At 40.6% G+C, this 27,915-nt stretch overlaps 1 protein-coding gene across 6 annotated transcripts in view; it reads right to left on the bottom strand.

The window, feature by feature from the left end:
• SLC44A5 (solute carrier family 44 member 5) overlaps nucleotides 1-27,915 on the bottom strand; it is a 176,019-nt gene that overhangs the window by 33,830 nt on the left and 114,274 nt on the right. For 4 of the 6 annotated variants that reach the window (XM_088673229.1, XM_088673230.1, XM_035122672.3 and 1 more), the window contains 15 exons: nucleotides 25,084-25,168; nucleotides 22,875-23,003; nucleotides 21,589-21,649; nucleotides 20,472-20,595; nucleotides 18,474-18,557; nucleotides 17,150-17,262; nucleotides 15,435-15,566; nucleotides 12,825-12,924; nucleotides 9,232-9,324; nucleotides 8,315-8,402; nucleotides 6,355-6,617; nucleotides 5,381-5,475; nucleotides 4,159-4,262; nucleotides 3,172-3,245; nucleotides 2,213-2,283 (listed from right to left, as the gene is read on the bottom strand). In XM_088673229.1, coding sequence (XP_088529355.1) covers nucleotides 2,213-2,283; nucleotides 3,172-3,245; nucleotides 4,159-4,262; nucleotides 5,381-5,475; nucleotides 6,355-6,617; nucleotides 8,315-8,402; nucleotides 9,232-9,324; nucleotides 12,825-12,924; nucleotides 15,435-15,566; nucleotides 17,150-17,262; nucleotides 18,474-18,557; nucleotides 20,472-20,595; nucleotides 21,589-21,649; nucleotides 22,875-23,003; nucleotides 25,084-25,168 — 1,616 coding nt within the window. The remainder of the gene's footprint in view (nucleotides 1-2,212; nucleotides 2,284-3,171; nucleotides 3,246-4,158; nucleotides 4,263-5,380; nucleotides 5,476-6,354; nucleotides 6,618-8,314; nucleotides 8,403-9,231; nucleotides 9,325-12,824; nucleotides 12,925-15,434; nucleotides 15,567-17,149; nucleotides 17,263-18,473; nucleotides 18,558-20,471; nucleotides 20,596-21,588; nucleotides 21,650-22,874; nucleotides 23,004-25,083; nucleotides 25,169-27,915) is intronic. The other 2 variants (XR_015950811.1, XR_015950810.1) reach the window with 1 other exon arrangement.

Genomic DNA, 27,915 nt, shown 5'->3' with positions numbered 1-27,915 from the left:
TTAACTACAGTGTATTTCCATATATCTGATTCAACATTTTATATGACAAATTGAGATATTAATTCCCGATAACATCTGTGCTAAGTAGGAAGTGAAAGACATGTAAATTAATTAGCCCAAGGGATTTGTCCTTAAGCACAAGGAAAACAATCGATTTCACTATTTCATGGTTTGCATTTCCAGACAAATCTCATTTACTTTTACAGCTTTAAAATAATGTGCATTAACAGCAAACAGTACATTATAGTTGAAGTTGGGTACCAGCGAATTAAGAGTTCAAAATCAACAAAGAAGTGAAAATCAAACTTTCAGAACATCATCAATTCAAATTGCGAAAATAAAGAGTGTGTTTAAATTGAATATTTTGGTACAATAAAATTTATTAAATCTCTTCACATTAATTACAAATACACAGATCCTAAGCCAAATGATGTACGGGCAGCCAGGACAGTACTGATCTGCTATTTGGTGGGGATTAAATCTGCCCCACTACTCCCTGCTCTCTATGCATGATTAGCATTATTTTCTAGCTAGTGCACAGAGCAAGAATGGCTAAGCTGTGGCCCTTCAGGAATCACAAGAGGAAGCAGACATTTTCAAGCACACTTATCAACCCATTTAGGGATGTATCTGCAGATGTCTGCCTCCACAATCAGATAGCCCTCAGCCAGATCAGAGTGGAAAGATTTAGAAGGGAGATGTTAAAATAACACCTGATTTCTGTTTCTCATCCAAACAATTTAACCATCTTTCTTGAATGGCTAGTACCTACTTATTTTATGGCTTTCAGAACCCACGACAAGGCTTGCACCATGTTTGACTACAGGAATCTAATAGTTCATATCTCCCCTGGACAACTGTATGAATAAAAAGTTATAGGTCTCTATGAAACTCCAATTCATAGTCCTCAGGAATTAAACCATCGAGGTGTGGAGGTCAAATGGCTTGAGGAGCTGCATAACTAAACATGACAACTGAAGGACACGGTTGAGTAGCTCCCTTTCCATTTATTTACTGAACCACACCTTCTGCCTTTTATTTTTTATATACGCTCTTTGTAGAGATAAATGATCTCCCACAATTTGAAGTGCAGGTAGTAAAAGTATTCAGAGAAGCAGTGAAATGTTACTGCTTACAAAGTGTTGCATTTCTTGCACGTGTTGCAAAATTTAAGGAGAAAGAAGGAAGCCTCTTTTGGCCTAACACTGTGAATATAGGGGATTCCCTCAGTACTAAAAACCTAGGTTAAGGCAGAACTACACACTGACTGCATTTGCATGTTATGCTAAGCCAGCCTTTCTTTAGCCAACAATCACTAGCCAACTTTAAGCCATGAGTTGTTGTTGACTTGTTCATCCTTGATTCAATTGTAACAGGAAAGCAAGGCTTCTTGGTATGTTTACCCCACTCATGCCAGTGGTGTGGGCTCATTCAAAATGGCCCATAATAAATCAAAGTGTGTGTGGGTTTCTTTACATGCAAATTCAACTGTTACTCAGCAAAGCACAAAGAAGAGGGTGTCTCAGCACTGGTCATATAGTCATACCCACATCCCCCCCCCAACTGTTTGGCTCCAGTTGAGTTTAGAAGTTGAAGGCCAGCTGGAAAAAAAGGGCTAAAAAGCCAGCCATGGAGTGGATTAAGCATCGTCACTAGTCCTCTGCTGGAAATGCCCCCATACATAATGATATGTGATAAATATTGGTTTGGGGAACCATTGTTTTTCTTGTTGCATGCATTTCTTCCCTTATTCCCATCTAATTGTGGCCTGAATTCTTTTGCTTGCTGTTGGTTTAGATTCATGCCAGTAAAATAATCTAAATAGCCCCTTGTTTATCTGATTAATGAACGTCCCAAGACACTGAGATAATGAGATTTCCCCACAAAGATTTACATGAACAAAGCTCAGGTTTTAAAAAGGCTACAACATTTGAATTAGTAGTGCCCAAATCAGAGAGGTCTCAGTACTCAGCTAGACTGGTAAAGAAAAAGCGATTTATATGTGTTGTATGTGCAATATAACATTGTGCCACCAGATGGCGATGTAGAGCCTCATTTTTCTCTACCTGTTTTCCCTGTTTAAATTTACAACGTTGTAAACTAAAACGCTTCTTTGATGTGTCTAGATTCAGCCTCAGTCAAAGCTCCTTATCAAGCCATTCCTTTAACTCAACCAAGCTGAAAATATTAAACTGAGAGTCTGTTGACTTACCCACACCTCCAGCAACAAGAATTTTTCCCAGGAATAGTAAAAAGTCTGTCACCTTATCCAGCACTGCAACTCTATGGAACAGAGATAATGAACAGGATTGCAAAAGGTTTAACTCCAAAAGTTAAAACAGGGCTACTTTCAGCCAACATTAAAATCGTTGAGAAGCTTTGGTGTGAAAACCAATTTGAAAAGTTTAATTCTAAAGCAACCATGTAATGTAATAGTTCACTGTGCTGAAGAGTCTAGTTTTAAAGATAAGAGTTCAAACATGCTAATTAATCTAAGGGCAGAAAAGATTTATATTCTGAGATAGTGGAGGAAAGGTGGGTGCTCTTTCGCTTTCTGATTAGTATCTTAAAAGCTGCTCAACTAATTAACTAAGCAACAGAATGAAGTAACGGAATGTACTATACCAATTCAGAAAGTAAGTGTTGGGGGAGGACATTTTTTAATGTCCCCCTTATGTAAAAATCCCAACATTATTATATATATATATATATATATATATATATATATAAACTCCATGCAAGTTGAGATCTAGTGCAGAAAGAATCATGCAAAACTAAAACTGTTCTTAATGTTAGCTTTTTTCATTGGTTGTTGTTGTTTTAAATGTGGGGAAACATTCAAAAGGGTGTTTCTTCCTCCCTCCTGCAGTGGTATGGTGCAATACATCAGATCCTTCTGTTGCTACTGCAGCCTAGGCCTTCAACGTTGGCAATGGTATGAGTATTTAATAGATTAGTAGAGTATGTTTTTGAAGTGGCAGGTGTCACACAGGCTGGATCTACACTGATGCTCTAAACCATTTAAATTAAAACATTGTATAAAGCTTAACAGGAATTTCCCACTGTGGGAGGCTCGCTGCTCTGCAGCACCCTCTGGTGTCCCATTTTAATAACACATTTATCATGTTTTAAATGGCGAGTCCACAGATTATGGAATCCACGGCCCCTTACCTTACCACGTTTCTCATGAGCAGAAAGAAAGCTTCCCTTGCTGATGTGCAGAAGTTTTTACCATAAATCGCAATCTGCAAAATATTAACAGCTGTTAACATGTTTGCAGGAAAGCCCCATTATGAAAAGGGTTCGCACTAGGGGCCAGACCTATGAGTATGGCAAGTTACACGGAAAGAAAGATGTTATTTCCTCTCTGTGGACAAAAATATCCATCTGCACCTCACCCTGCTCTGTTTGCTTTTCAAGTTTTATTTCTACTAGAGCCCCAAAAGTGCCCTGCTAAGAGATACTGAAATATTTTCTCTAAAGCTAAGCCACAAATGGACAATTTGAGTTATTGTAAAGGAGCCAAAAATACAGGCAGATGATTGGCAGCACAGAATATGACAATGGACCTGGACATATGTCTGCTTAAGGCAAAAATATTAAGACTGACTTTAAACACAAGTCTGAAAAAAGAGAGTCTTCCAATTGTCTGGAAGAAATAAACCACCAAGGAAACTTTGCAGTGCGACCCAAAACAGCTTGGTACCCACACCTGTCATTAAGAACCTTAATCACAAATCCAAACAAACTACAGCAATGCACTCTACATAGGGCTGAATTGGCTGCCTTAGTTGTACATGCAAATCAGCATTCATTGTTTGTTTCTTCCAAAGAGACTATGACCGGTAAGGGAATTGCAAACCTTGGCTGTAGATCATGGCTTGTTTGGGGTGAAACAAACCATGAGCACTGGTTTAGACATAATGCTAAACCCTTGATTAAAGGAAGAGCTCAGTTTAAGGAGTTGTGCTATGTGCAAACATGACCATTGTTTTCATTGTTTCTTTCTATGGTTTTGTTTACTTTAAGTAAGATGATATCGCTAAATATTATAGTTTAAAATAAGGCTCACTAGGGGGTTGTGTTTGCCACACCACTAACTGGTCTTCAGGCAGGAAACAGCAGCATACTGGAAAAGAAGACAGAGAAAATACATACCATGATGTAGGCATTTCTGTTGATAAATTTGAGGAATTTTTCCAGGCACCAGAAACAGCATTTGAGGCAGCAAAGGAGGAACTTAGCAAAGACATTCTGTGAGCCTGCAGGAGGGGGGAAAGGAAACATTTCTTAAGAAAGAAGAAAACATAAGAAGATGGAAAACATTGCCCATACTTGATTTGACTTGGTTTGCACCAGGACATCTGTGTGGGTTTGCTGGCTGATTGCCTTCTCACTGATTCGCAAGAAGTATGTACAGTGTTTTGTGAGGGGTTTTGGTATTTAAAAAGGGGTGTGTGTGTCAGTACTGGTATCTTGATAAAAGTGTTGTGGGTGTCAGCACACAATGGCTGTCATGGGCAGCAAAAAGGCCAGAGGATATGGTACTTCTTATTGATGACTACCATCCCCTAAAAAGCACTACAGTATGTGGAATTTACCATGCTGTAGTTTATCAGTTTATCGAAGCCAGCACAAAACTGAACCACTGGATTTGCCACACAGCACATTTAAGCTGTTGTTGTTGACATGTAGTTCAGAACTGATAATGGTACTAGGATTTCCCATTCCACTCCATCCCTGCTTTTTTTTTTTTGTAAAAGCAAACTGTGGATTACTGTGAATGCACATTGTGCTGGTGCAGACTTCTGAAAGGATTCTCACTCTGCTCCTTTGTCACTTCTCCACCTGCTGCCTTACTAAAGTACAGCTTGTTGTGGTGTCCTAACTAGAGTTCGTCATTTGTTTCTGCCCAGTGAGTGGTGACCAAGGTTTGCTCTTGGGCTTACTGATTGTGGTTTTGGGGGAAAAGAATAAAAAAACTCTGGACCATGATGAGCCAGACTATGGAAGCCTCACACATAGCAGCAGGAGGAGAGCCGAGAACATTTCAACAATGTGGACAAGTACACTGAAGTTTAATGTGATATGAGAACCAGGCCATTGTTTCATCCAAAGGAGAAGCAGCATAAACGACAGACACCCTGAGCATTCCACGAACGATTATTATAAAAAAGAAAACCTCATCAGTTACTGCACAGATGCATTCACAGTGCATGCACACTGTATTTCCCACCATTAAAAGAGAAACAGGAGCTTGTGGCTCACATTTCTGAACCATACTAGCCTATGAGCTCAAGAGATGATTATCAGCTTTTCACAGCAAATATATACCATATGCTCAGTGGGAATAGAGAATGTGCAATGTCATGAAACTCACCTTTGAGTTTGTGATCCAGGTATTCCAGGATTACTCTAATGAGTTGGACTATTGCAAGAATTAAAGAGCCAAATGCTAGGGAACCAGTGTGATATCTAGTAGGAAAAATATATGGTACGAATCAGGAAGAGATATGTTTTTGGACACAGCGCTGTTATGATAAACAACACAGGTAAGGCAGCTGACACAACTTCCCACCACCCCTCTCCAAACTATGAATACAGTATAGCCATGGATTGCAAAATGCAGCTTCCTATACTGGAATTAAATAATTCTCTTATATTAATAAATCATGTATACACAAAGTATTCCTTTCTTTTGCTTTTGATTTCTAGCTTGCTCCTATCTCCAGGGCTAAAGGGAGGGTACAATTCAAATATTCTAAATAACTTATGAAAAGCAGCAAATGGGAAAGGCTGAATGAATGAGAGGAGGCTTTATTTGGTAAGCAGGGCCTATGATGGGACCGAGTTACAGAGCTGCCCTTCCTACACTGATGTTGCTGCTGCTTACCTGGATGGAGGTAGGGCGTGCCCAGGTGGTTGCACTGTCAGGGTCCCCCCCCCCAATACCAATCTGGCAATTCTGCTAGTGTGCTGCATGGCTTCAACCTGCCCCACAGCGAAGATGTGATGTTGGGAGGGCAACTTAGTGGTCTTAGTCTACGACATGCACTGCTTCTGGTATACCAACTGGACTTGCAAGTATAGCGGTGTATTAAATTCTGTAATTGTTTTGATTCTAAAAGCCACTATTCATTGTAAGGTATAGGGCAGGCATCCCCAAACTTCGGCCCTCCAGATGTTTTGGACTACAATTCCCATCATCCCTGACCGCTGGTCCTGTTAGCTAGGGATCATGGGAGTTGTAGGCCAAAACATCTGGAGGGCCGCAGTTTGGGGGTGCCTGGTATAGGGCATGGTTTCTAAAAGCAGAAACAGATATGAATGTGGACGAGTGATTCTTTAACTTACCGTATTGCTCGTCCAAATGAAGAAAAGAGTGGGCATGCTGGAATATCAGCAGGTTTTCTAAAGGCCCAGTAGTAAGAGGCAAAGGCACCAGCAAGAGTACACTGACCCAATGCAATGGCAAAGTTCACCAGCCAGAGGAACACAAACACGTTGCTGATTTGAAAGATTAAGATGTATCTGTGGTACAGGCTTTCTCCACCATAGAAAGCAAAAGTACACTGGGCTCCTGGACACAGCTTGGTTACATTGGTTGTGTTGAATGTCTATGGACAAGGGGAGGGGGAAGAGGTCACAAATAAGGAGATATAAAAAGGTTTCAGTACAATTCTAAATCATCAACACATTAATAAATCTCATCTGCCAAATGATTTCATGAGAATAGTCCTAAAGGCTGGCAGCGATGGTCCAGTATCTTGCCCATGGCAGTAGCTAGACACAGGTAATACAGAAGGTTCCTAATGGAACTAAGGGCCAATAAAGTAACTACATCAGGGGCTGCCAACATTTTTGGTCCCATTTGGGATCTTGAGAAAGTGCTGTGGGCGCCAGTCACAAATGGCTGCCATTGGTGCATGGCATAACACAAAATAGCTGCTGTGGGAGTGGCACAAAACAAAATGGTTGCCTCAAGTAAAGGAGCAGAGAGAGAGAGAGAGTACCACAAAATGTTGTGGGTGTACCCTCTCTACCTCTGATAGGAGAAAGGCACCTATACCAACCACCACCAAACTCACTCACTGAGGGGAAGCTTTTTGCACTACAGTGGAACCTCGGTTTATGAACACCTCAGTTTATGAATTTTCGGTTTATGAACGCCGCGGACCCATCTGGAACGGATTAATTCATTTTCCACTACTTTCAATGGGAAAGTTTGCTTCAGTTTATGAACGCTTCAGTTTATGAACAGACTTCCGGAACCAATTACACCCATGCTTCAGTTTATGAACGCTTCAGTTTAAGTACTCCGCGGACCCGTCTGGAACGGATTAATCCACTTTCCATTACTTTCAATGGGAAAGTTTGCTTCAGTTTATGAACGCTTACTCCGCGGACCGTCTGGAACGGATTAATTCACTTTCCATTACTTTCAATGGGAAAGTTCGCTTCAGTTTATGAACGCTTCAGTTTATGAACAGACTTCTGGAACCAATTGTGTTCATAAACCGAGGTACCACTGTACTCTTGAGATCAAATAGGAAAGAGACAGTCAATGTCCAGTCCTGACAATCCATGAAATGTGGGCATGTTCTATGGAGAGACCAAGCCCATGCAAACACAACCTGAGCAGGAGGAGCAAACAGTCTTCAATTTATTCTGAGATTTTGAGGGGATATTTAATGAGACCTTCCATAGGCACTACAGAAGATACTGATGACTCCTGAACTAAATGGTTAATAAGTGGGACATATAGGTTTCATTTCATTTCATCTCTCTTTTAATTTGTATATCACCTTCCTGTATTATTATACAGCAACAAAATATACAACGAAGAACACACAGCTTATAAATAACCTGATCCAATACATAAGGTCATAATAAAACATAGTTTTAAAATGGAATGACTTCCATTAAATAAAGTAATATTTAATAATCTTTTAGAATATACAGTAATAGCACACAATAAAATTAACTCAAAACCCCAGCAAATGATAATTAAATAGAAATTCACTCTTAACAATTACAATAAAGAATTATTAATCCATGATCAATAAAAATAACTGCAAGTCGCGATGCATGAAATACTATACATTCAAAACCATGTAAAAGGATCAAATTGAGAAACAAAGACACACAAATAATAATAATGATGATGATTTTCATGTGTGCAGTTTTAGTATTAGAAAGTATAGGGAGTGGAGAACCTGCATTGTTTTTCAAACTGACTTCGTATGTACAGGACATTCAAAAAGAGCTAGAATTCACATAGCATTTTACAAAAATAAAATAAAATGCTGCTTACCTCTGGGTAGCAGGTCAGATTTGCATACTTGCACAGGCTTTGATTAGCCATGACTTTGTACACAGGTTCTCCGGATGTAGCTAGAAAGCTTGATTTAATTGGGTTAAGTAGGAAACAGAATCACAGACTCTGAACAGAGAAACATAGCACAAGAGATACTTGGCATTCACAGGGAAAGCCATAGAGAATACATTTAATTTCTGCCTTTCCATGTCTAGCATAAAATATGATACCCACTGTGCGAATGCACTTTCTACAACCCTATTTACTGTGCCTGCAAGCACTTCCAACAGGAGAGTAAAGCAGTTTACTTAATAACAAGTACAGCAGTGGGGTAACCTTGGGGGTAAGCACAGAAAAGGAAACAGTATGATTTAATGACTTTGTATATGGAGACCAAAGGGAAAGCTATGGGCAGATACAGAAGAATAAAAAATAAAAATACACCTCCAGGTGATCGCTTTGACGAGAGAGAAAAAGCTATAAATATTACTCTTCCGGGATGCTTTTTTCCCAAATGCAATGTGGTATCAGTAATACAAAACTGAGATTCCACTACCCTACAAAGTTCATCCAGAATGTGGTGCTGAGAAAGTATGCATCAATCTCATAACATGTTCAGGTGTCACTGTTATAAGAACACTTCAAGAACACCCGGTGAATGTTGTGGGGATTTCCCAGGATATGCAACCCAAAAAAAGCTTCCACACCAGTTTCCTGCCAAGCTTGGACTTGACTCAACTGAGACATAAAATTGACCGAGGGCGAGGACTCTTCTGCCTCCCCACTAGCCAGCACACTCAGTGTAGCTTCTTTTAGAAGAGGTGGCACTCTCCTTATTTTCTGGCTTAGTGCTAAAATGCTGACCTAGGAATGCAAGAAGCACCAAGACACCTTTCTTACTCAAAGAAGGATACACAGCTGTCACTGCCCAGTAAGAAATGCAGATTGCAATAAGGATGAAGGTGATGATTGGGTAGAATAATGTAGACATGATGTAACCAATTGCTCTAAGAAAGAGAAAGGAAAAATATATTTGTAAGCCATAAATATCAAAGTTTATATGCCTATTTTAGAAACGTTTCCCACTCTTGTTTGACTGAGTGATATGTTCCTTAGTAAAATATTCTTTATTGTTATTTCTGGTTTCCTACTTTCTCTTTTTTATTATAAAACCTCCCACCATTTTCTGTTGCATTCTGTTCCCGGTTCTATCTCCTCCTCCGTTTCATTCCTCTTTAACACTCTGTCATTGTTTTTTAGATTATCATTTTTATGTATTTTGCTCTGAGATGTATTGATTTTCCTGTACGTTGGCTTTTGCTTTCAGGTTTCATAACATTGATTCTTTTCTTCTTCTTAATTCCCCCTGAGCTGCCACCTTTTGTCCAGGCTGTGGTTGCTACTGTGCTCCTTGTCTTCTCTGGAAGCCCTGCTCCCGGGGCTTAGCATATCATTGTTTTTTTAAGCTGTCACAGCCAACCTGGTTCCCTTTTGCTCCCATACAACACTGTAATAGATCCTTCCTTCCTTCCTTCCTTCCTTCCTTCCTTCCTTCCTTCCTTCCTTCCTTCCGGGAATGTTTGTAGGAGTGAAACATAGTGGGTAGAATTCACCACTGAACTCTTCTGACTGTTCCATCAGCTTGCCAGACAGAATAATCCCAAATTGAAGGGCCGGTGCGGATGGGGTAAGCTCTGTTTCACAAGCAGAAGTGTCTGTGCAGGGCTTTCACTTAACAGGGCTCATTAGGTGCATCCTACCCACTGGATTTTGCTGTCAAAGCATTTTTCTGCAACCTTCACTAATAAAGGAATGGAAAGCTGATAATGCTTTTCTGTAATACTGCTGATATGGACCAAGGCTCAAGCACTGCGTGATAGTGAACACATTGAACAGTAGTTCCGCATGGGAAAATCATGACTGGTGCTAGAAACCCCTTGGATAGTTTTTGAGTCATTGGAGAAAAGTATCACCTTATGCCACTTAAGGAATAATCACAAATCAGTGGTTTTCAGGAATTAACAACAGATCTCTTGGCTGACAGTTAAGACACAGACCGTTTGCTCTAACAAACTGCTTGTTAACTGTTCTAGCAATAGATTGCAAATGCTTTATTGCTTAATATAAATTGCCTTTTCATTGAAAAAATGTTAAACTGAGCTGGGGGGGGGATCATTTAGCTCTCAGTCATTAGCAACGTATTTTTCAAGGCCTTGACTATAGGGTACACTCTGGTGCATTCATAATTATTACATGCAGTATTTCTTTTCATGCATTATGCATAAATATCAGAAAGTATTGCCCTCAAGTGACCTTTCAATGCAGAGGCAAAACTATAAGGCATTATTACCTCCTACCAGGAAGTTTATAAAGTTTCAAGAGTGTTTCTGTTTGACGCTTATTTGAATAAAAGCATCTTATTTTACCGAGTGGCTCTGAATTGTAATGATAAGGATAAAATTATATAGTACAGACTGGTGCTGCAACAAATAACTGCTGAACTCCATGTTTATAGCTTTAATGAAAAGGGACTGTTACATATTTAAATCGCAGTCTCTTTATTCCACAAGAGCCTCCATATTTTGATGCTGCTAGCTTGAGAGAAAATTGGCTCCAAGAAAGGGCCCAGGTACATATCCACGTTCCAGCACTAGTATGATGAAGCTGTTAGCTGTATAAATGCTGTTTATGACAACAGACTCAAGAAATCTATACACTTGGTTACTCAAGCATAGGTTGCCACTGGGACGAAATCTGTTCTCACTTACAGCATCAGCATCATGGGAAGAATGTTGAATGTTTGATAAAGCAGTCTACCAAATTCACTATAAAAGTGGCGTACGTTTAGATCTAAAGACTCCCAAAACACTTACCCACCCCACTCACACACAAAACAAAGACCACCCCAGCCAACCACAAAGGAACAACCATATCCTAGGCCAACCCCAACATCTCTCACCATCAAAGGAACACAGTGAACAGCAGAGAACTTACAGAAGCGACGCTGACAAAAAACCCCACACTTATTAAGCAAAATAGAAACATTGTCACCCGACCATCCCACACCCTCCCCCCATCTACATTCCTTCCTCTCCCCTCACCAATGTCTCAACAAATGAAACTGATTTGTAAAAATGTTAAGAGAGACATTGCACATATCTTTGTAAACCAAGAAAACCCTTAATAAAATAAAAAAAGACTTGGTGTGTGAAAAGACCAATAAAGATAACCAACTAACGTTGCCTAAATGAAAATAAGAGTTTTATATGCAAATAAATACAATGCCCATGTTAGCACAGGGATCCTTCAGCAGTGTAGTGGCTACATTCATTCGTTTGTTCATTTAATTTGTATACTGCACTATACCCACAAGTCTCAGGGCAGTTTACACCACTTTTAGACTGTGTTGTTGAGCAATTTCTGTTCTACACCCTGACAGATGTTCTACATGGACTTCTGGATTATATTCTGTCACCTTTACTGTCGAATATTTATATGAATCTGTGGGATGAGACTGTTAAATAGCCTGGCATGTGGTGGTATAATATTCACCCAACTGAATTTTTCATTCACAGTGCTTCTAAAAACAACATTCTCAATAATGAGCTGGATAAAGGATATGCAACAGTTGTGGCCCACCTAATCTTATGGGTGTTGTGTGCCAGTTCTTAAATGGGGCTATAGTAATTCTGGCACAGTATATTTGCAATCTGGGTGCACTCCATGAGAGAGGTTTGCTCCTGGATGCTAGATATGTGCTGTGCCTTCTGTCAGGAACATCTGAAATGCTGGTTACAAATTTTTGTGAGGGTCTTTTTAAAATTATTTTATGAATTTATGCCTTCCACATGTCTCTAGGCCGATGGACATATAACTAAAAATAGCTTTAAGAACAGTACAAAAAGGATAATTATAAATAGACTTTTAAAAAATCAATGCAGTATAAACACCTAAGGTAGAGACAGTTTCATCCAGCAGCAAAAACCTGTTGAAACAAAAATGTCTTGAATTGTTTCTGGAAAGTACAAATAGAGGACATGTGTCATATCTTAACAGGGATGCTGTTCCACGGAACCTGTCCCTACCACATGTTAGCACTGCAGACTACATGGTTTATACGTGGTGCTGTGCTTGAATTATAGGCAATTCACAATGTGGCTGCTGTTCTTTGGCTAGGGTGCCAGTACACACAGGGAGAAGTTCATGCCCATGACCTTGATATTGCATTGATTTCCAATCACTTTGCAGGCTGCCGCATATTGACCTCTCCATGTGACTACTTGCTAATTTGAGGATCGAGTTCCAAGTGATACTTTCCCCTATTCTTCAGGGAGAGGAATCGTATGAACTGAGCAACTGCATGATTAGGCATTCATAAGTTACTCTCAAGAATATCTGCATGGTGAGAGGGAAGGGCTTGTCTCACTCCTTCAAAGTGCTATTTCAGTGCCAAAAAAACAATGCAAATATGAGAGGTCCAATGATTATGTGTTTCCAGTATACATACCTGCTACCTTCTTTCAAAAGTGCAATGGCGATTCGGATTCGATTTCTCAGAAATATTAACATTAGTATAATGACAACTTCCACTATGCAAAGTAGTATCACTGAAAGCAAGAAAATTAAGTTTATCGACAGATATCAAACCAGGACATCACCCCTTTCAGTGGTGCACTTTACAAGCCCTGATTTCTAAAGTGCTTGGAAAGCATAATGCCAGCCAGAATGTGTTCCCCTGTCCTGATTACATTTGTGTGTTTAATTATACATATATAAGGTTCATACTTGATGAGCATTATAGTATATGAGTGTGAATGATTTGTCTTAAAACAAAGCAATAAAATGCTGTGCTTTGTTTGAAATGCTCTGTTCCATTTGAAGAAATATATATTTACGATTAGACAATCATTATCCAGTGGTTGGCTTTTGCTGCTATTTTAGCATAGTATTTGGGAAAGACGAATGGAATTGGTGTTTTAAAAGATGTGTCTGATCGTGACCTCTATTATCCTAGTGTCACTCAAAAATGATTCCAAGATAATCAGGATTGTTATTTGAGCCTAAAAGCAGCCTGAGAACACGGGAGTGGAGCTTGGAAATATGATTACGTAACAAATAATTTTAAGGATGTTGTCACATAAAATTGTGTAGTAAATATCTGTTACTTGATGAGCATTTTCAGGGACGGCTGCAACAAAACTGTGTGGCAATTGACATTTACTCTAATACAGAATTTTAAAATATTCCTTAAACTGTAATCAAGCATTTAAGAACATTATAAAACACTTTTAACAAATTACTAACGATTGTGTGTAAACTATCACACAGTTATTGCAGTGACAGCGATGTATTATTTTGTATTACATTCTCCCACTCCCCCAACTTTCATACTGTTTTGTGTGTATGTGCCAGTACTCCCAGCAAACTGAATAAACCGTGAGATTATTATACAAATTCCTCTCAGGTTGTTTACATACCCAGGCACGTGTTCATATTAGCTGCCCCCCGCCCCCAATGTTACTCCTTGAAGAACAACCTTCAGTTTGCTCGCCTTTTCCAAACCCGACCCAGAAAGTATACTGCAATTTGCAATGAACAATTTCACATGGCAATGGATGGATGCTGGGCTGACACACGATGATTCGCATACCCTTCACCTATCAAACACTCGGTGCCCAATGCATTTGAGAAACAGATCCATGAGAGCAGAAAGTGCAAAGGCAGAAAATTGCACAACGGGCCCAATAATCATGTGGAAAATATATTATGCAAATTAGCTCCTCGAGGCAACTTCCTCACTTGTTCCAGAAACAAACGCTCTCCAAGGATGTATGCTCGCGTTTTCATTGAGGGCTGTATGATTTCAGGAGTTTCATGGCTAATGGCATTGTAACATTCTTGATTTTTTTTATGAAAACAAAAAGCAAGCATCTTTGTTTCTGTAACTATATGGGATACATTAAAGAGAGAAGCATCCCAGGCTATTCCTGAGGACTGCTTTAAATAAACTCACACAGTGTGTGCGTGTATACACACACACAGTATATACTATATCTATATCTAATCTATAAAATTGCTGATAATTTTGGAGTTAAAACCTTCCACGTGGAGGAAGTACACAACAAAATCTCTCTACACTGGCTAAAAAATGTTCAAAATGTTGCCAAAAGTTTAAAAGTCAAACATGAAATCTAAATTTAGTTCTGGTTTTAATTTCTAAAAGAGTTGCCAAAGTCAAGCTTCTTCAAAGGCCACTCCCTCGTCTCCCCAATACCAGATTTGTAGAAGCAGATTGTGTCCATTTCGTGGTGAAGAGAATATAATACACACATACCAAAGGGTTAAAAAACAATAATCCTGCAGTGCGGTCTCGGCAGTAGAAACAGATTTCAGACCCGGCTCTAATCTAGTCTGTGTTAATTCTCTTTTACAGATATTTCGAACATTATTACTTCCCTAGACAGGACTTTCTCTAAATTCAATATGCTGTTGCTTTGGTAAAAAGCTTTATAGATTGCTTTGCTTTGCTTTGTTGGTTATACTGCTGAAAATTAATATATTATAAAAAAGCAACTGGTAAATTATTGTAGAACTGACCCCCCCCCCCAAAAAGGTATTACCTTGCTCATCAATAATCCGTATAATATGTTCATCACACCTGACAGTAAATCCTCAGAATATAGACAACTGAAGACTCTCCCCATCCCTCTTTTCAATTATTTTGCTTATTTAGACTAGATTTTTCCAGTTCCCATCAGCTGCAGACAGCATGGCCAATGGTGAGGCATAATGGGCATTGCCCTGTGTTTGCTCTTAATGGGAAGCTATTAATTGCTGCACATGTCCATGCAAATGTGAAATCATCACATCTAACCACTGCATACCTGATTTTTTATTGTTTATATATATGCGCAGAAGTGCTTTCTTTGCAGGAAGCTCTTAACATTTGGCCTCCAGTCAGCAACTTGAGCACTAGAAAGCTTCTTAAGGCAAGAGCTCTATGAAACAATGCTGATGTCATGCGCCTTAGTGCCCATCACAACAACAAAAAATCCTGTTTAATTAGATGAATGCAAAGTGGGTGTCAAAATACAGACTTCTCGTTAAATGCACTTACTAAATGCTAACCATGTTTGCCTCAGTTGCAGATACACCCTGAAGTCTGTCTGGAATCCAATGTCGTAGATAGTAAGATCAGAGCCAGGTATTCCATGAAGGCGATGGTATTCCCAGTAGCAATGCCATATACCTTTTGAAACAAAGAATACACACTGGAAAGAGTGACATAGATCAATTCTCTAATCTCTGCACAAATGGTAGGTCCCACCAAATCCCACCCCCGCCATGGAATCCAAACCACAGGCAGAGAACAGCTTATTTGCAGAAAGGTGAAGTGGCTCCATAATATAATATCACTAGCTAATTTCTTCAGGGGGCAATTTGTTTTCCACTCCCAAACATACTGAGCAGCCGGAACAAGAGCACCATCAAAAGTCATTCACTGGAGACCTCCACAGGAAATATTTGGCAAGGTGTAGTTTCAAACCATTTCAAACAAATAATTTCCTACACTGTCTGGAAAAAGCATAGAATTAACAAATGGATATTCATGTGTGATGACTGTGCATGTAACTCTTTCCCTGTATACACCCAGCCAGGGAACTTGGGGCTCTCCAAATATCATTGGACTACAACTCCCACCATCCCTGAATGTTGGCCATGCAGGATGGGGTTGATGGGAAATGGAGTCCAGCAACATCTGGAACCAGCAGCATAGCATGGTTTGCCAGGGCCTTGTGCAGGCAGGCGGGCATGTGCCGAGAGTGAACGAAGCCCGCTGCGCCAGTCCAGCACTTGCCACCAACACTGCCAGAGCGATGCCAGCCCTGAACTATTCTGTGAGCCTTGCAAAGCAGCTCAGGGCTGGCAGGGCAGCATGAGAAGAACTCATGGCTGTGGCATCCCTCTCACTGCTCTGCCAGACCTAAGCTGCTTTGTGATACTAGGATCATCCCAGCCCAGAAAAAATGTGCCTGGGGCCATTGCCCCAGCAGCTCCCTTCCATGCTATGCCCCTGTCTGGAGCACCATTCCTGTACAAATCAGTAAGCCACAGCCAATTGCAGCTTCACAACACACATATACGGAGTGAAATAGACAGCTATCCTTATATTAAAAACCCTCATTATGTCTGAAGCGGCCAGAGGTCTCTTTGAAGAGCCCTTGTTCTGTATTTCAGGTTTTAGTAAGACACAGAGTGGAGAAAGGATGATGAACCTTCCAGCTTATAAAACCACAGGAAGAAAAGAGAAAATGTTTGTTTAATCTTGCAGCCACCGACAATTCCTAACAAAAGCCAGATGGTGATGTTAGTCTTCTAGATATAGAAAAGAGACGCAGCTGCACAGTGGGTAGAATATGGCAGGCTTTTGCATGGTTCTTCTTTTTGGCACATTAAACTGCCAGAAAATATACTGCTGTCCTGCTGAGGGAAGAAAAACACAAACATGCCTTGCACCATCACAAGCAGGCACACACCTCAGCTGAACGAGGTCCAGCCCACAGTCTGTGGACTTTGATAAGACTTGTTTGGGCTGCTGGGTTTAGAAGAGGAATGGACTGAGGGAGGGTTTTTTTAAAAAATAAGTGCAGTGCTCAACTAGGAATTGCTCAGTAGCAAGTAGACTATTGAGGACAGAGGGTGATAAGTATAGGCAGACAATTCCCAGTTAATGGTTGATGAATTCATTGGTAGGAGTCACTTTCCCTCTAACCCCAACCTATAAACTTTGGATATGTAGTTCTGTGTCAAAAGCAAATCATTGGCACCTACCATAACCTATAATCCCAATCACACCAAAGATGAAAATCCAGAAGAGAACACTTGCTATGAATCTCAAAAGCACAAGGAAGAGCAAGCTGACAACCATTGCAATGAACAGGCCTCTGGAAAAGAAAGACATAGCAATTTAAAGAAATCAGCAGCTAGGCACCTGTCCTCTCTTCAATGCTCCCTCCCACTGCATTTACTTTACAAACAATAACACTTTCTGATACGAGTGTTTTCCCTATCCAGGTCTGATGCTCAGTGTTTTAAATACATTGCAGCATAGGCGTTATCTCCCCAGGAGCTCTGGGTGCCGGAGCACCCCCAAAATCCCCCATATGGCATACTTGCAGGCACCACACACTGTGGAAAGAGTGTGGTGTTCAAGTGGGGGGTGATGGAAGAGAGAGCACAGAGTTCAGGTAGGAGGGGTCCAGTCACTGCCACGTTGCTGGAGCTCATGCCCCACCCCATGGTATGACGTCATGATGCCACAGCATGCGTCATGATGTCATGGCACATGCATACTGATGATAATATATTGTTGTTGTTGTTGTTGTTGTTGTTACCCCACCCACCTGGGTATAAGTACATTAAAACATCAGTCATTAAAAACTTCCCTAAACAGGGCTGCCTTCAGATGTCTTCTAAACATCAGATAGTTGTTTATCTCCTTGACATCTGATGGGAGGGTGTTCCACAGGGCGGGCGCCACTACCAAGAAGGCCCTCTGCCTGGTTCCCTGTAACTTTGCTTCTCGCAGTGAGGGGACCGCCAGAAGGCCCTCGGCGCTGGACCTCAGTGTCCGGGTTGAACGATGGGGGTGGAGATGCTTCAGGTATCATGGGCATGGTGTGGGCAGGGCATGCTGGGCACCCACAGTGTGGGGCCCAAGTTGATGCCATTATGTGGCAGGATGGCAATAGGACTACAGCTAGAGTTTTCTGATGTATAGATAGCATTGTCAAACTGTGGGTTGGAACCCAGGTTCTGGGCCGCCAGATTTTGACAGAGAAATTGAATTCAACCCTTTAAAGTGTAGTCGAGGGAAGCCTTGTTTATGAGTGGTAGGTATATACCCCTCCCGAATATGATACCATGGGGCTCCAGTCCACCTGCTTCCTCGTTGTTTAGGTACGATTGTGGAAGGACCACAAGGGACTGATATTCCTGCACAAGGGACAGGAAAGAGCCATAACAAAACCCCAAGATGCACTGGTGCGGTGAATGGAAGTGCCAGAGGCGGCTCCCCCACCCCTGCGTTTTGTGTGCCTTGCAGCACCCCAATTTCACATGCAAGAAGCAAGGCCTCCTCTGAATATAAACTTACATTAAAATCCAATACCAAGAACTGGCATAGTCTTCAAAAATTTTCATCCCGACTGATCTTGCATCAAGAACATTATTGATGCCACTTTAAAAAGAAAGGGGGGGAGGGGAACATTTTAGTCATATGTACAGTAACATTAAATATATGTAGTAACTTTTAATCACCATTATTACTAGTAGTTAAAATACTTTCACAATACAGTCGTACCTTGGTTGAAGAACGCCTTGCGAGTCAAACATTTTGGCTCCCGAATGCAGCAAACCCACAAGTGAGTGTTCCGGTTTGCGAACCCAAACATCTGGCGCGGCTTCTGTGGCTTCCAATTGGCTGCAGGAGCTTCCTGCAGCCAATCAGAAGCCGCACCTTGGTTTCCAAACGTTTTGGAAGTCGAACGGACTTCCGGAACGGATTCTGTTCGACTTCCAAGGTATGACTGTAATACCAAATTTAGAAGCAAAATTTATACAGAAATCCAACATTTTTAATGTGATTACAAGAAAAAGAAAAGAATACAGCACAATTAAGGAATACATTTATAATTTCCGCCATACTACCAACCTCTTTCCTTGGGGGCTTTTAAGCAGAGGGTGGATGGCCACCTGTCATGGATGCTTTAGCTCAGATTCTTGCATTGCAGGGGGTTTAACTAGATGACCCTTCGGGTACCTTCAAACTCTACAATAATTCTATGATTCTGTGAGCCTTAAAAACAAGGCATGTGAAGGATGGTTCTGCTGTAAATCTAAATGCATACTGCTAAGGCTGCTTTAACCATCTAACATGCCCCTGGTGAAATTTCTGTCAACTGATCAAAGTTTCAATTTCATCTGACCTAAAAAGCAACATTAGTTGAATCTCTGTAGTGACAGAAATTAATTGGAAAGGGTAATATTTTAAAGGCTATATGCAGGGACAAATGGTTTATTGAGTTTGAAGGAATCTGGATAAGGTGTTCATTCCCCACTGCCATGTTGACTGGTGCTGTGTTTTGTAATAAACACAACAAGGCTGTTTGTGTGAATGCATGAAGATTTTGCTTTCACATCCAAGGTTCAAAATTTGGTATATCGTAGCTGAAATAACCCAGGGAAGGAGGAGAATGGCTGGGGAAAAGTTTAAGCACCTGATCTCTTCACACGTCTTGGATACATATCTCTTTCTAAAGGTGCTTTCTTATATTATTGAAAAAAATGGCCACTGTAGGTATGTGAACAGTGCTGAAGCTGGAACGAGGCCCCAGGGCAAAAAATCTAGGGCCCTGCAGCCCAGGAGACACCCAAATGACCACAGAGAGGGTGGAAGATGATAGGAGGCAGCAACAAACAGGCCCGATGAACTGAACTGATGCTACAATAATTGCCTCACCATTCTGTCTTCTTATTTTAAGAAAAACAATTTTATCCTTTTCTACAACAAAACAGAGTTTATTCCTAAAGTACATGTATTTTATCATCATGGCAGCAGCAGAAGAAGAAGAAGAGGGGGGGAACCCCAATTTTGTTGTAATGGTTCTATGATCAAAGTGAGTTTTATACTGCAAAACCGCACATTGTTGGAGTTTTTCCTGTTTTAATTAGGCCTGGCAAACTATTTTGCCTGCTTGCTGCTTTTGCATTTCAGGAATGTGGGGGCAGTTGTAAAGCATAGAATAGCAGTGAGGGGGCAGGGAAGACAAGAAATGTTAATTGTGTGCTTCATGAATGTGATTTGGTACAATCCCACCCCACCACCACCAGACCAGGGTCTAAAATTTCCTAGCTGCACTAATGTAAATTGCAGACATTTGTGTATAATCTCCAGTTTGCTCCTAAGATAACCGAAATGAAGAGTATGAAGATTCACCTCCTGTTTAAGTCAGACATAGGCCCATGTGAACAGTGCTCCAAAAATAATACTGTAGTAATTCCATGGTAGTGCAGCCAAGCATAGAAATTATCATTTGGCAAATAGGTCAGGCAAAGTTATACAAACACACAGACGGACACACACAATCCATACTTTGCAGCTTCCCTGAGATCGGTGACGTTCCTTGTTTTTCCTCTTCCATCTTTGAAAGTAGTCTGATTGGCCACAGTCAGAACTCCATTTTTAGTGGCAAAATCAGGAAAACATCTCTTAAGAACTGTTAAAACAAAAACAAGGAAAAATATTTATAGTGAGTCCTGCTTTTTTATTTTTTAAAAAACCTCGCCGTTCCTATTTGCCATTCAGTTCCATCCATTTAAGTACCATAAACTGATTTCTGTTTGCACAGCATTCTCTTAGAAATGTAACAAATATCATGGATGCCATCTCACCCATGTAGTAAGACACCTACAAGAAAAGGCATGTCTGAAGCATCATGTTGTCTGCTCTGTATGTTACATAGCTGCCAAGTCTCCCGTATTCCCCGGGAAACCCCCGTTTTCCCAGCCGTTCCCAGCTGGAAAAACTGATTTTTTTTTTGTTTTTCCCCGGTTCACTTACCAGCCGGGGGAGGCTCCTTCTGTGCATGTCTGGAGTCTCTGGACATGCGCAGAAGCGATTTCTGGCGCGGTGGCCATTTTGGAACTGGGTGGAGCATGCTCAGAAGCGACTTTCGATGCTGCTCTGCCCAGTTCCAAAATGGCCACAGCGCAACTTCCGGTCTGCCGATCCCTTATTTTTCCAGCAGGAACTTGGCAGGTATGGTATGTTACTCTAGGGTGCTATGGGTTGCCACCTGGCATAGGCAAGTGGTCTTGTCTTGTTCCAGTGTAGCTGGAGGACAGCACAGTGACATTTAAACTGGAGAAATCTAGAATATGTAAACTGGAGAAATCTAGAAAACTAGAATATTGCTAGTACTGGGGCATGCCAAGATCATTGCATAGTGCGTACACTGTCACAGCAGAAAGCCAGGTCTGGGCCATCCATGAGGTGGGCTGACACAGCTGCCTCAGGTGGCAGAACTCCAAGAGGTGGAGCTCCCTCAGACACCCAGCCAACCCCCTATGCTCCATGAGACCTCCAGAGATTTCAACAAAAACTGTCACTGCTTCGTGGGCGCCACTATGTGCCAAGGTAAAAGAGGCTTTGGCCGGGGGAGTGGGAGGCTCAGGTTGCGAAAGCACACGACAGATATTCAAATACTCACAAGGCCGGCTTGGAATGATCATGGAAGGACAATCTTCATCACGCATAACTTGGGCCACAGACTGGAAACCGAAAGAAAAACCCAAAGTTAGAAATAATCATGTGACAATTGAATCTATAGCGTTCCCCTTTTTCTTTCTTTTTTAAAAATATGCTTTTTAAAACCCTTGCAGATTATTTGATTGAGGCCACAGTAGAGCATCTAAATGAAAAATAGGATGGAGCCGTGACTCTCTGGCATCCTGCTAACAATGAAAACAAAACAGTAGGCATCAGACAAAAACCCTTGAACAGAGAAAGCTTCAAGCAGGTGGCCTTGTGCTCATCGCAGGTAGGAATAAAATTACCTTTTAACACTATTAACATAATTAACTTAAGGCTGCAATCAGGACTCAGCAAGGGGTTTTCAGTATGAGGTGAATATTAAAGTAGGTTTGAATATTTGTTTTTAAAGCTATCAAGTTGTTTCAAACTTATAATGTGATTACAAGGTAAGAATTAATTTCCAAGGCTAATACCCATTCCCTTATCCTATAAATGAATAAACTGGTCACTGTGGAAGAACCAATCCAAGCCCGGTTTAAAGATATACCTTCAAAAGTATGGTAAGTAAAAAGACAGCAGACCAAAATGGAACAAGCGTCACCTAGTTGCAGACTTCCCCATTGTGTGAGAAATTTTTTATATCTATTTAAATTATAGTAATTGGCTAGTGCAATTTCTTCTCCTCCCCTGTTGCCTCCCAGAGCCAATTTCTTTGGGCGGGGGAGCAGGAGAGGAAAGCAGAGGATGAGGAAGTTCCGCCATGACATGAAAGTCCTTTCCGCCATTGGAGCTGCAGCACTGGGTATGGCCCATTAGTTCTAGATTTACATATAAATGTATAATTTAATTTAAGATTTAAATATAGATTAGTACATGGAATTTTTATCTAACTCTGTGCCCTCTTTTGTTTCCTTTCTTTGGTGATGGGTTTCCTCTTTTCTTATGACCAACTTAATTTTTAATATTTTAGTTACAAGACTAAGGATGAAGATTTTTGAAACTCTTATCAAAATAGCATTTTAATTATAAAATGTATCAATAGAAGGAAACCTCTTGCCCATTGCTGGTCATACTGGAGTCTTTGGGTATAATCTGCACCAGGAATAACATAGCTGTAACCAACAATAGAGTTAAAAAAAACACAAGCCATGTACAGCTATGGAGATATAAACCTGCTAAGTCCCCACCCACTTTGGACAGATAAAAGTAATATTCACATCATAATATCTTATCTATACTCACCTTCCATGGCTTGCTAAAGCCAGGCTTGCAAAACTGTCTGTAGTATTCCCAATAACTTTTGTTATATCTGTAGGAAGATTGCATGTCTATGTAGGTTGCAAACCTGTCTGGGCACTTTGAGACACAAAGCTTTAAGAAAAGAAAAATGCACATTGATCTAAGCAACACGGGAAGATGAGAAAGTTGAATTATCAAAGCAGTTGGACAAAATAAAAGCCATCTCTGAGAGTAATTCATTTCATCAGAATGCCTACTTAGCACAGCACTTAGAAACAGACACCACATTTTTTTATCCTTGCAGTATCTTGAAGATAAACACGTTTGAAACACAGAGGAGACAGTATGACATTTTCACCAGCTGCAGCATTTTCCCCAAATCTTCCTGCCTGATAGAAGTATTTGATTTTTAAATCTGTTTATTAATCCTTTTTCTTTTTAAATGAAGTACTTGGAAGAAGGCATTTTCTCAAGGCTTCCAAGTGCTTACAAATACTTTTGAAGGCAATTCAGTAGGTGCCCATGCAGTGTAGTTCGCACAGTACACAAACATTAATCAGTGAAGTGTGCAACTGTTAAAATGGTTTTGCCCTAACAGGGTATTTGCAGAGCCAACCACTTTCACTTTCAGTAGCTCAGTCAAAAGCAAATAAAGATTTCATTATTGTACACGGGTTAAAGCTAGCCTGTGCTTTATTCAGGCCATAACTCTTTCTAAAGTCATATAATACATGGCAATCAAGTTCACACAGAGTGCTTCAGTTTATTTCCTGATCCCAGTATCTGCTACACCAGCAGATAATTACCTAGGATGGGAGGATACAAAACACAGCTTTTCAATGAAACTTCATAGATATGCTGCATTTTAATTTTGCACACATGGTCTCCTTTGAACATCTCCTCCTTTAAACAGGCTGAACCCCTTGCAATATAAATCCAATATATTAGCACATTTAATTTGCATGCTGTAATCACACACACACACACACACACACACACACACACACACACAGAGAGAGAGAGAGTGGTTTCCAATTACTGCAGACCATGTTTTTCAAAAGCCAAGCCATGGACCCCTTACTTTTCAAAACTTTGATATTTCTATGGTAGTTTTTGTTATGTCAATGGAGCCATGGATTCCCTGGGTAGCTTAGGCAGACCTCCTGGAGTCAACGGAGCAACAATTGGGAACCACTGATGTATAGTATAAGTATATGTTTAAATGCTGGCTTTTTCCTATTTCTTTCAAAATAAATCCCATATAAAGCTCATTTGTAAAACCTGTAACAGCACAATCCTATTCATATTTGTTGAGAAATAAGTCCCATTCAGATCCCAGGTAAGTGGATATACAGTTTCAGGCAATGCCCTGGACTGGAAAAGAAGCTTAGCCTGTGCCTTTTGGCACTGTCAAAGCCTGTTAACTCGCCTTAATTCTCAAAACACTGATTAAACCCCAGCACCCAGGACTCTAGAGCGTGTCAGGACACCCAGCAACCTGGGGAAGTCATAGAATCATAGAGTTGGAAGAGACCACAAGGGCCATCCAGTCCAACCCCCTGCCAAGCAGGAAACACCATCAAAGCATTCTTGACATATGGCTGTCAAGCCTCTGCTTAAAGACCTCCAAAGAAGGAGACTCCACCACACTCCTTGGTAGCAAATTCCACTGCCGAACAGCTCTTACTGTCAGAAAGTTCTTCCTAATGTTTAGGTGGAATCTTCTTTCTTGTAGTTTGAATCCATTGCTCCGTGTCCGCTTCTCTGGAGCAGCAGAAAACAACCTTTCTCCCTCCTCTATATGACATCCTTTTATATATTTGAACATGGCTATCAAATCACCCCTTAACCTTCTCTTCTCCAGGCTAAACATACCCAGCTCCCTAAGCCGTTCCTCATAAGGCATTGTTTCCAGGCCTTTGACCATTTTGGTTGCCCTCTTCTGGACATGTTCCAGCTTGTCAGTATCCTCCTTGAACTGTGGTGCCCAGAACTGGACACAGTACTCCAGGTGAGGTCTGACCAGAGCAGAAGTCACAGCAGTACGTTTACAGATGTTCACATACACAATATTTTCAGGACCCGTATTTATCATCCCTCTCCCACCACCACTGTAGAGAAAGCCAACAGTACTTCTAAAAACCTTCACTTTAAGAAGTAGCTCTGGTAAGTGATACTCCTTGTGCTCTGAATCTGTCTGTCATTTACATACCTGTGTTGTAGGGCACTGTAGGTTTATTAGCACTAGAGGGCTGGCACATTTCAGAATGTTAAAGTAAAACAAAATTGTCTTGTTCCTGCAAATGAATAGGTATGAAATAATAACTCCATGTATATTCACAGTAATAATCCACAGTATGTATGAATCCATAATAGAATCACTTAAGAGACCACAACAAAAAAATAAAGAAAACAGAGCAAAAGAATTCTCAAGGGAATTGACGGAAGCACATCTGAACTCTAATTATGGGAAGGACAATACAGGTACTTCCCTGTGGAGTAGATCACAATGCACTTAGTCACATATATTAACCTGATTCTAGATCTCATAGGTTAAAGCTTTGTCACCTAGCCATATAGTACTTCTAGTGTATTCTGAATCTATCTTGTACATATACGTAGTAGGTGTTCAAACACATGCTACACTGCACAAATAAACTGGTGGTTTTTATGTTAATCACAAGGTGGCACTAAAAAATCAATCAAGAATTTCTTTGCATAAGGGAACCTGTGGATTAGATAAAGTCCCAAGAATCTTCTATCGAAAAGTACTAAAATGGATTGTATGTAAGACACACACACTAGAGCTGACATATTGGTGACTCTGAAAGGGAGAGGGGGAGAATTAACTCATTCATTTCTGCCCAGGAACATGCAGAACATAAAACTGGCTCCCATTAGCTGCAGCACTGTTCTCCTGAAAGGTTGGCGATAATAGGCCTTTTTCACATTCATCCATGCTAACCAGAAAATGTGTGAAGAAGATTGATAGCATGTGAGTCTGTGAACACTTTGCTGACTATCTGCTTTTTCCAACCTCTGTCAATAACTCTGAACCAATTCAAGTCAGAAAACACAAAGAGGCCACAGAAGACATATATGGTGATTAGGTAATAAGGAAGCTTGCATATTCAAAGTTCAGACAAGTATTCTACATTACTACAACTTTGGAAACTCACATTCATACAATTAGCTGGTAGATCCAGTAAAAAAGCTCGGCAATGTATGACTGTCTCCTTCAAAGGCAAGCTTTATTTCATGTTGGAGCTATAGTCTTCTGAATGCAAAACAAATTTAGGACTTACATGGAGATTAGCAAATAGATGGATTAAGGTGCTGATGGGTCCCCAGGAATGGTGTTAGATAAGACAAAATGGAATTAATTCTGCATTGTTGTAATTCAATTCCCCCTATACCTAGTCTATGAATGCCCAAGTATCAAATCTTCTAAAATATTTGCTTGGTGTAGTATTTGTTTAAAACAGTGGAACATTTATTTGCATTTTATTGCTTTGTGCCAAGGGACTCTAAAGGGCATTAACACAGAGATTAGTATCCATCTCCAAATTTAATTTCCCTCAAGACATGAATTAGGGCCAGCCTCTAGATCTTTAATGTCAAGCTTTGGGTCAGTGTGTCAGGCTTATCCGAAACTTTTTTTGTTTCCCAGCTAGTTGTTCAAAACTGCATGTGGTTTGTTATAACCATTGTTTTAAATGCTGATTTATTGAAATGAATTAACACATGCAAATTGGCCCCAAAATCATGCTTGCTTTTTTAAAAAAGTAATTTGGCTCTATGACACTTAATACATCCATAGAGGAAGCCACCCCCTTCACACAAATGTGGAATATGTGGGTTGACCGGAGAGATCCCTCCAGTTCGTTCTGCTGGCTAAGCTGGTCTTCCACCAACATTGCCACTGTGGGGTACAACTGAAAACCCCCATAACAGCATCAGGCTCTATCATCCTGGCTACCCACGATTTCCACTGTGACTGTCTTGGTCAGCCATCCTGAGAATGCAACAGTGGCTCTGCAGCTCTGCAAAGCCCCACTGGCAAGGAGTGGTGGTTTGAACGGTACCATCACAGCACAATTCTATACATATCCACTCATAAGTAAACGCCTGAGTGAGACTTACGCTGAGCTAAGTGTGCATTGAATTGCAGTGGGAGAATCCATATATTCAAATGCAATTTGTTTACAGTGAAGATATCATAACTCCCACCCCCTTGCAGGAGTCTTCTTGCCACAGTTGATGCAACAGAAGCAAATGCTTTTACTGTTTTGAACATAGTGCATGGAATGCCAATGGAGCAATCAAGCTCTGAACTCGGTCCAAAAGGGAATCATTGCCAATTGATACCACTGGGTTCATTTGCAGTGAATTCATGCTATTTCAACATTTATTGTGAGATTTCTGTCATGTTTTGGTAATGCTATGGGCAATTGTTTCCTTTACAGAATTCTGAAGTGGAAACAAATATTTTCCTATGTTGTCCTAGGGTTGTAAGTTGGCATTGTTTTCCGTTCTGCCCCGTAGGTGGCATGGAGCACTGTTTCTGTTCCATTGCAGTTCATCTTCCACCAAAACCTATATTATTATTTTTGGCTGGCCACTGTGGTGAAACTATGTAACTTCTGTAAATTACGTAATTGCATAAATTATTTGATTTTGCTGTCACTGCTTCATTCCACCCCACTGATTTCAGTGCAAAGGAAACACAGTGCAAATGGGGGAAGGGTGTTAAATTGTTTGAAGTCTGAAATACAATAATGAATATTGATTGTGTTTGCTGGATTGATTATTGTTTTGGACATAGGGCAAATAAGCTAAGAGAATTTGACACCACCACCACAATAATAAAAAATCAACAACTCCTTCTATGTGTCAGTATGCATCTATGAGGTTGTAAGTAGGAACACGTGAATGCAAGGGAAGAAAACTTGGTGCCTTCCACATGTTGCTGGCTATACCTCTCATCAGTTAAAGCCAATGGCCAGGGATTGTGGGAATTGTAGCACTGCAGAATCTTGAGGGC

Source organism: Zootoca vivipara, chromosome 7, assembly GCF_965207765.1.
Source record: "Zootoca vivipara chromosome 7, rZooViv2.hap1.1, whole genome shotgun sequence".
Classification (NCBI taxonomy): domain Eukaryota; kingdom Metazoa; phylum Chordata; class Lepidosauria; order Squamata; family Lacertidae; genus Zootoca; species Zootoca vivipara.
Note: the sequence above shows the minus strand (reverse complement) of the source record. Positions and strands in the feature narration are given on the sequence as shown.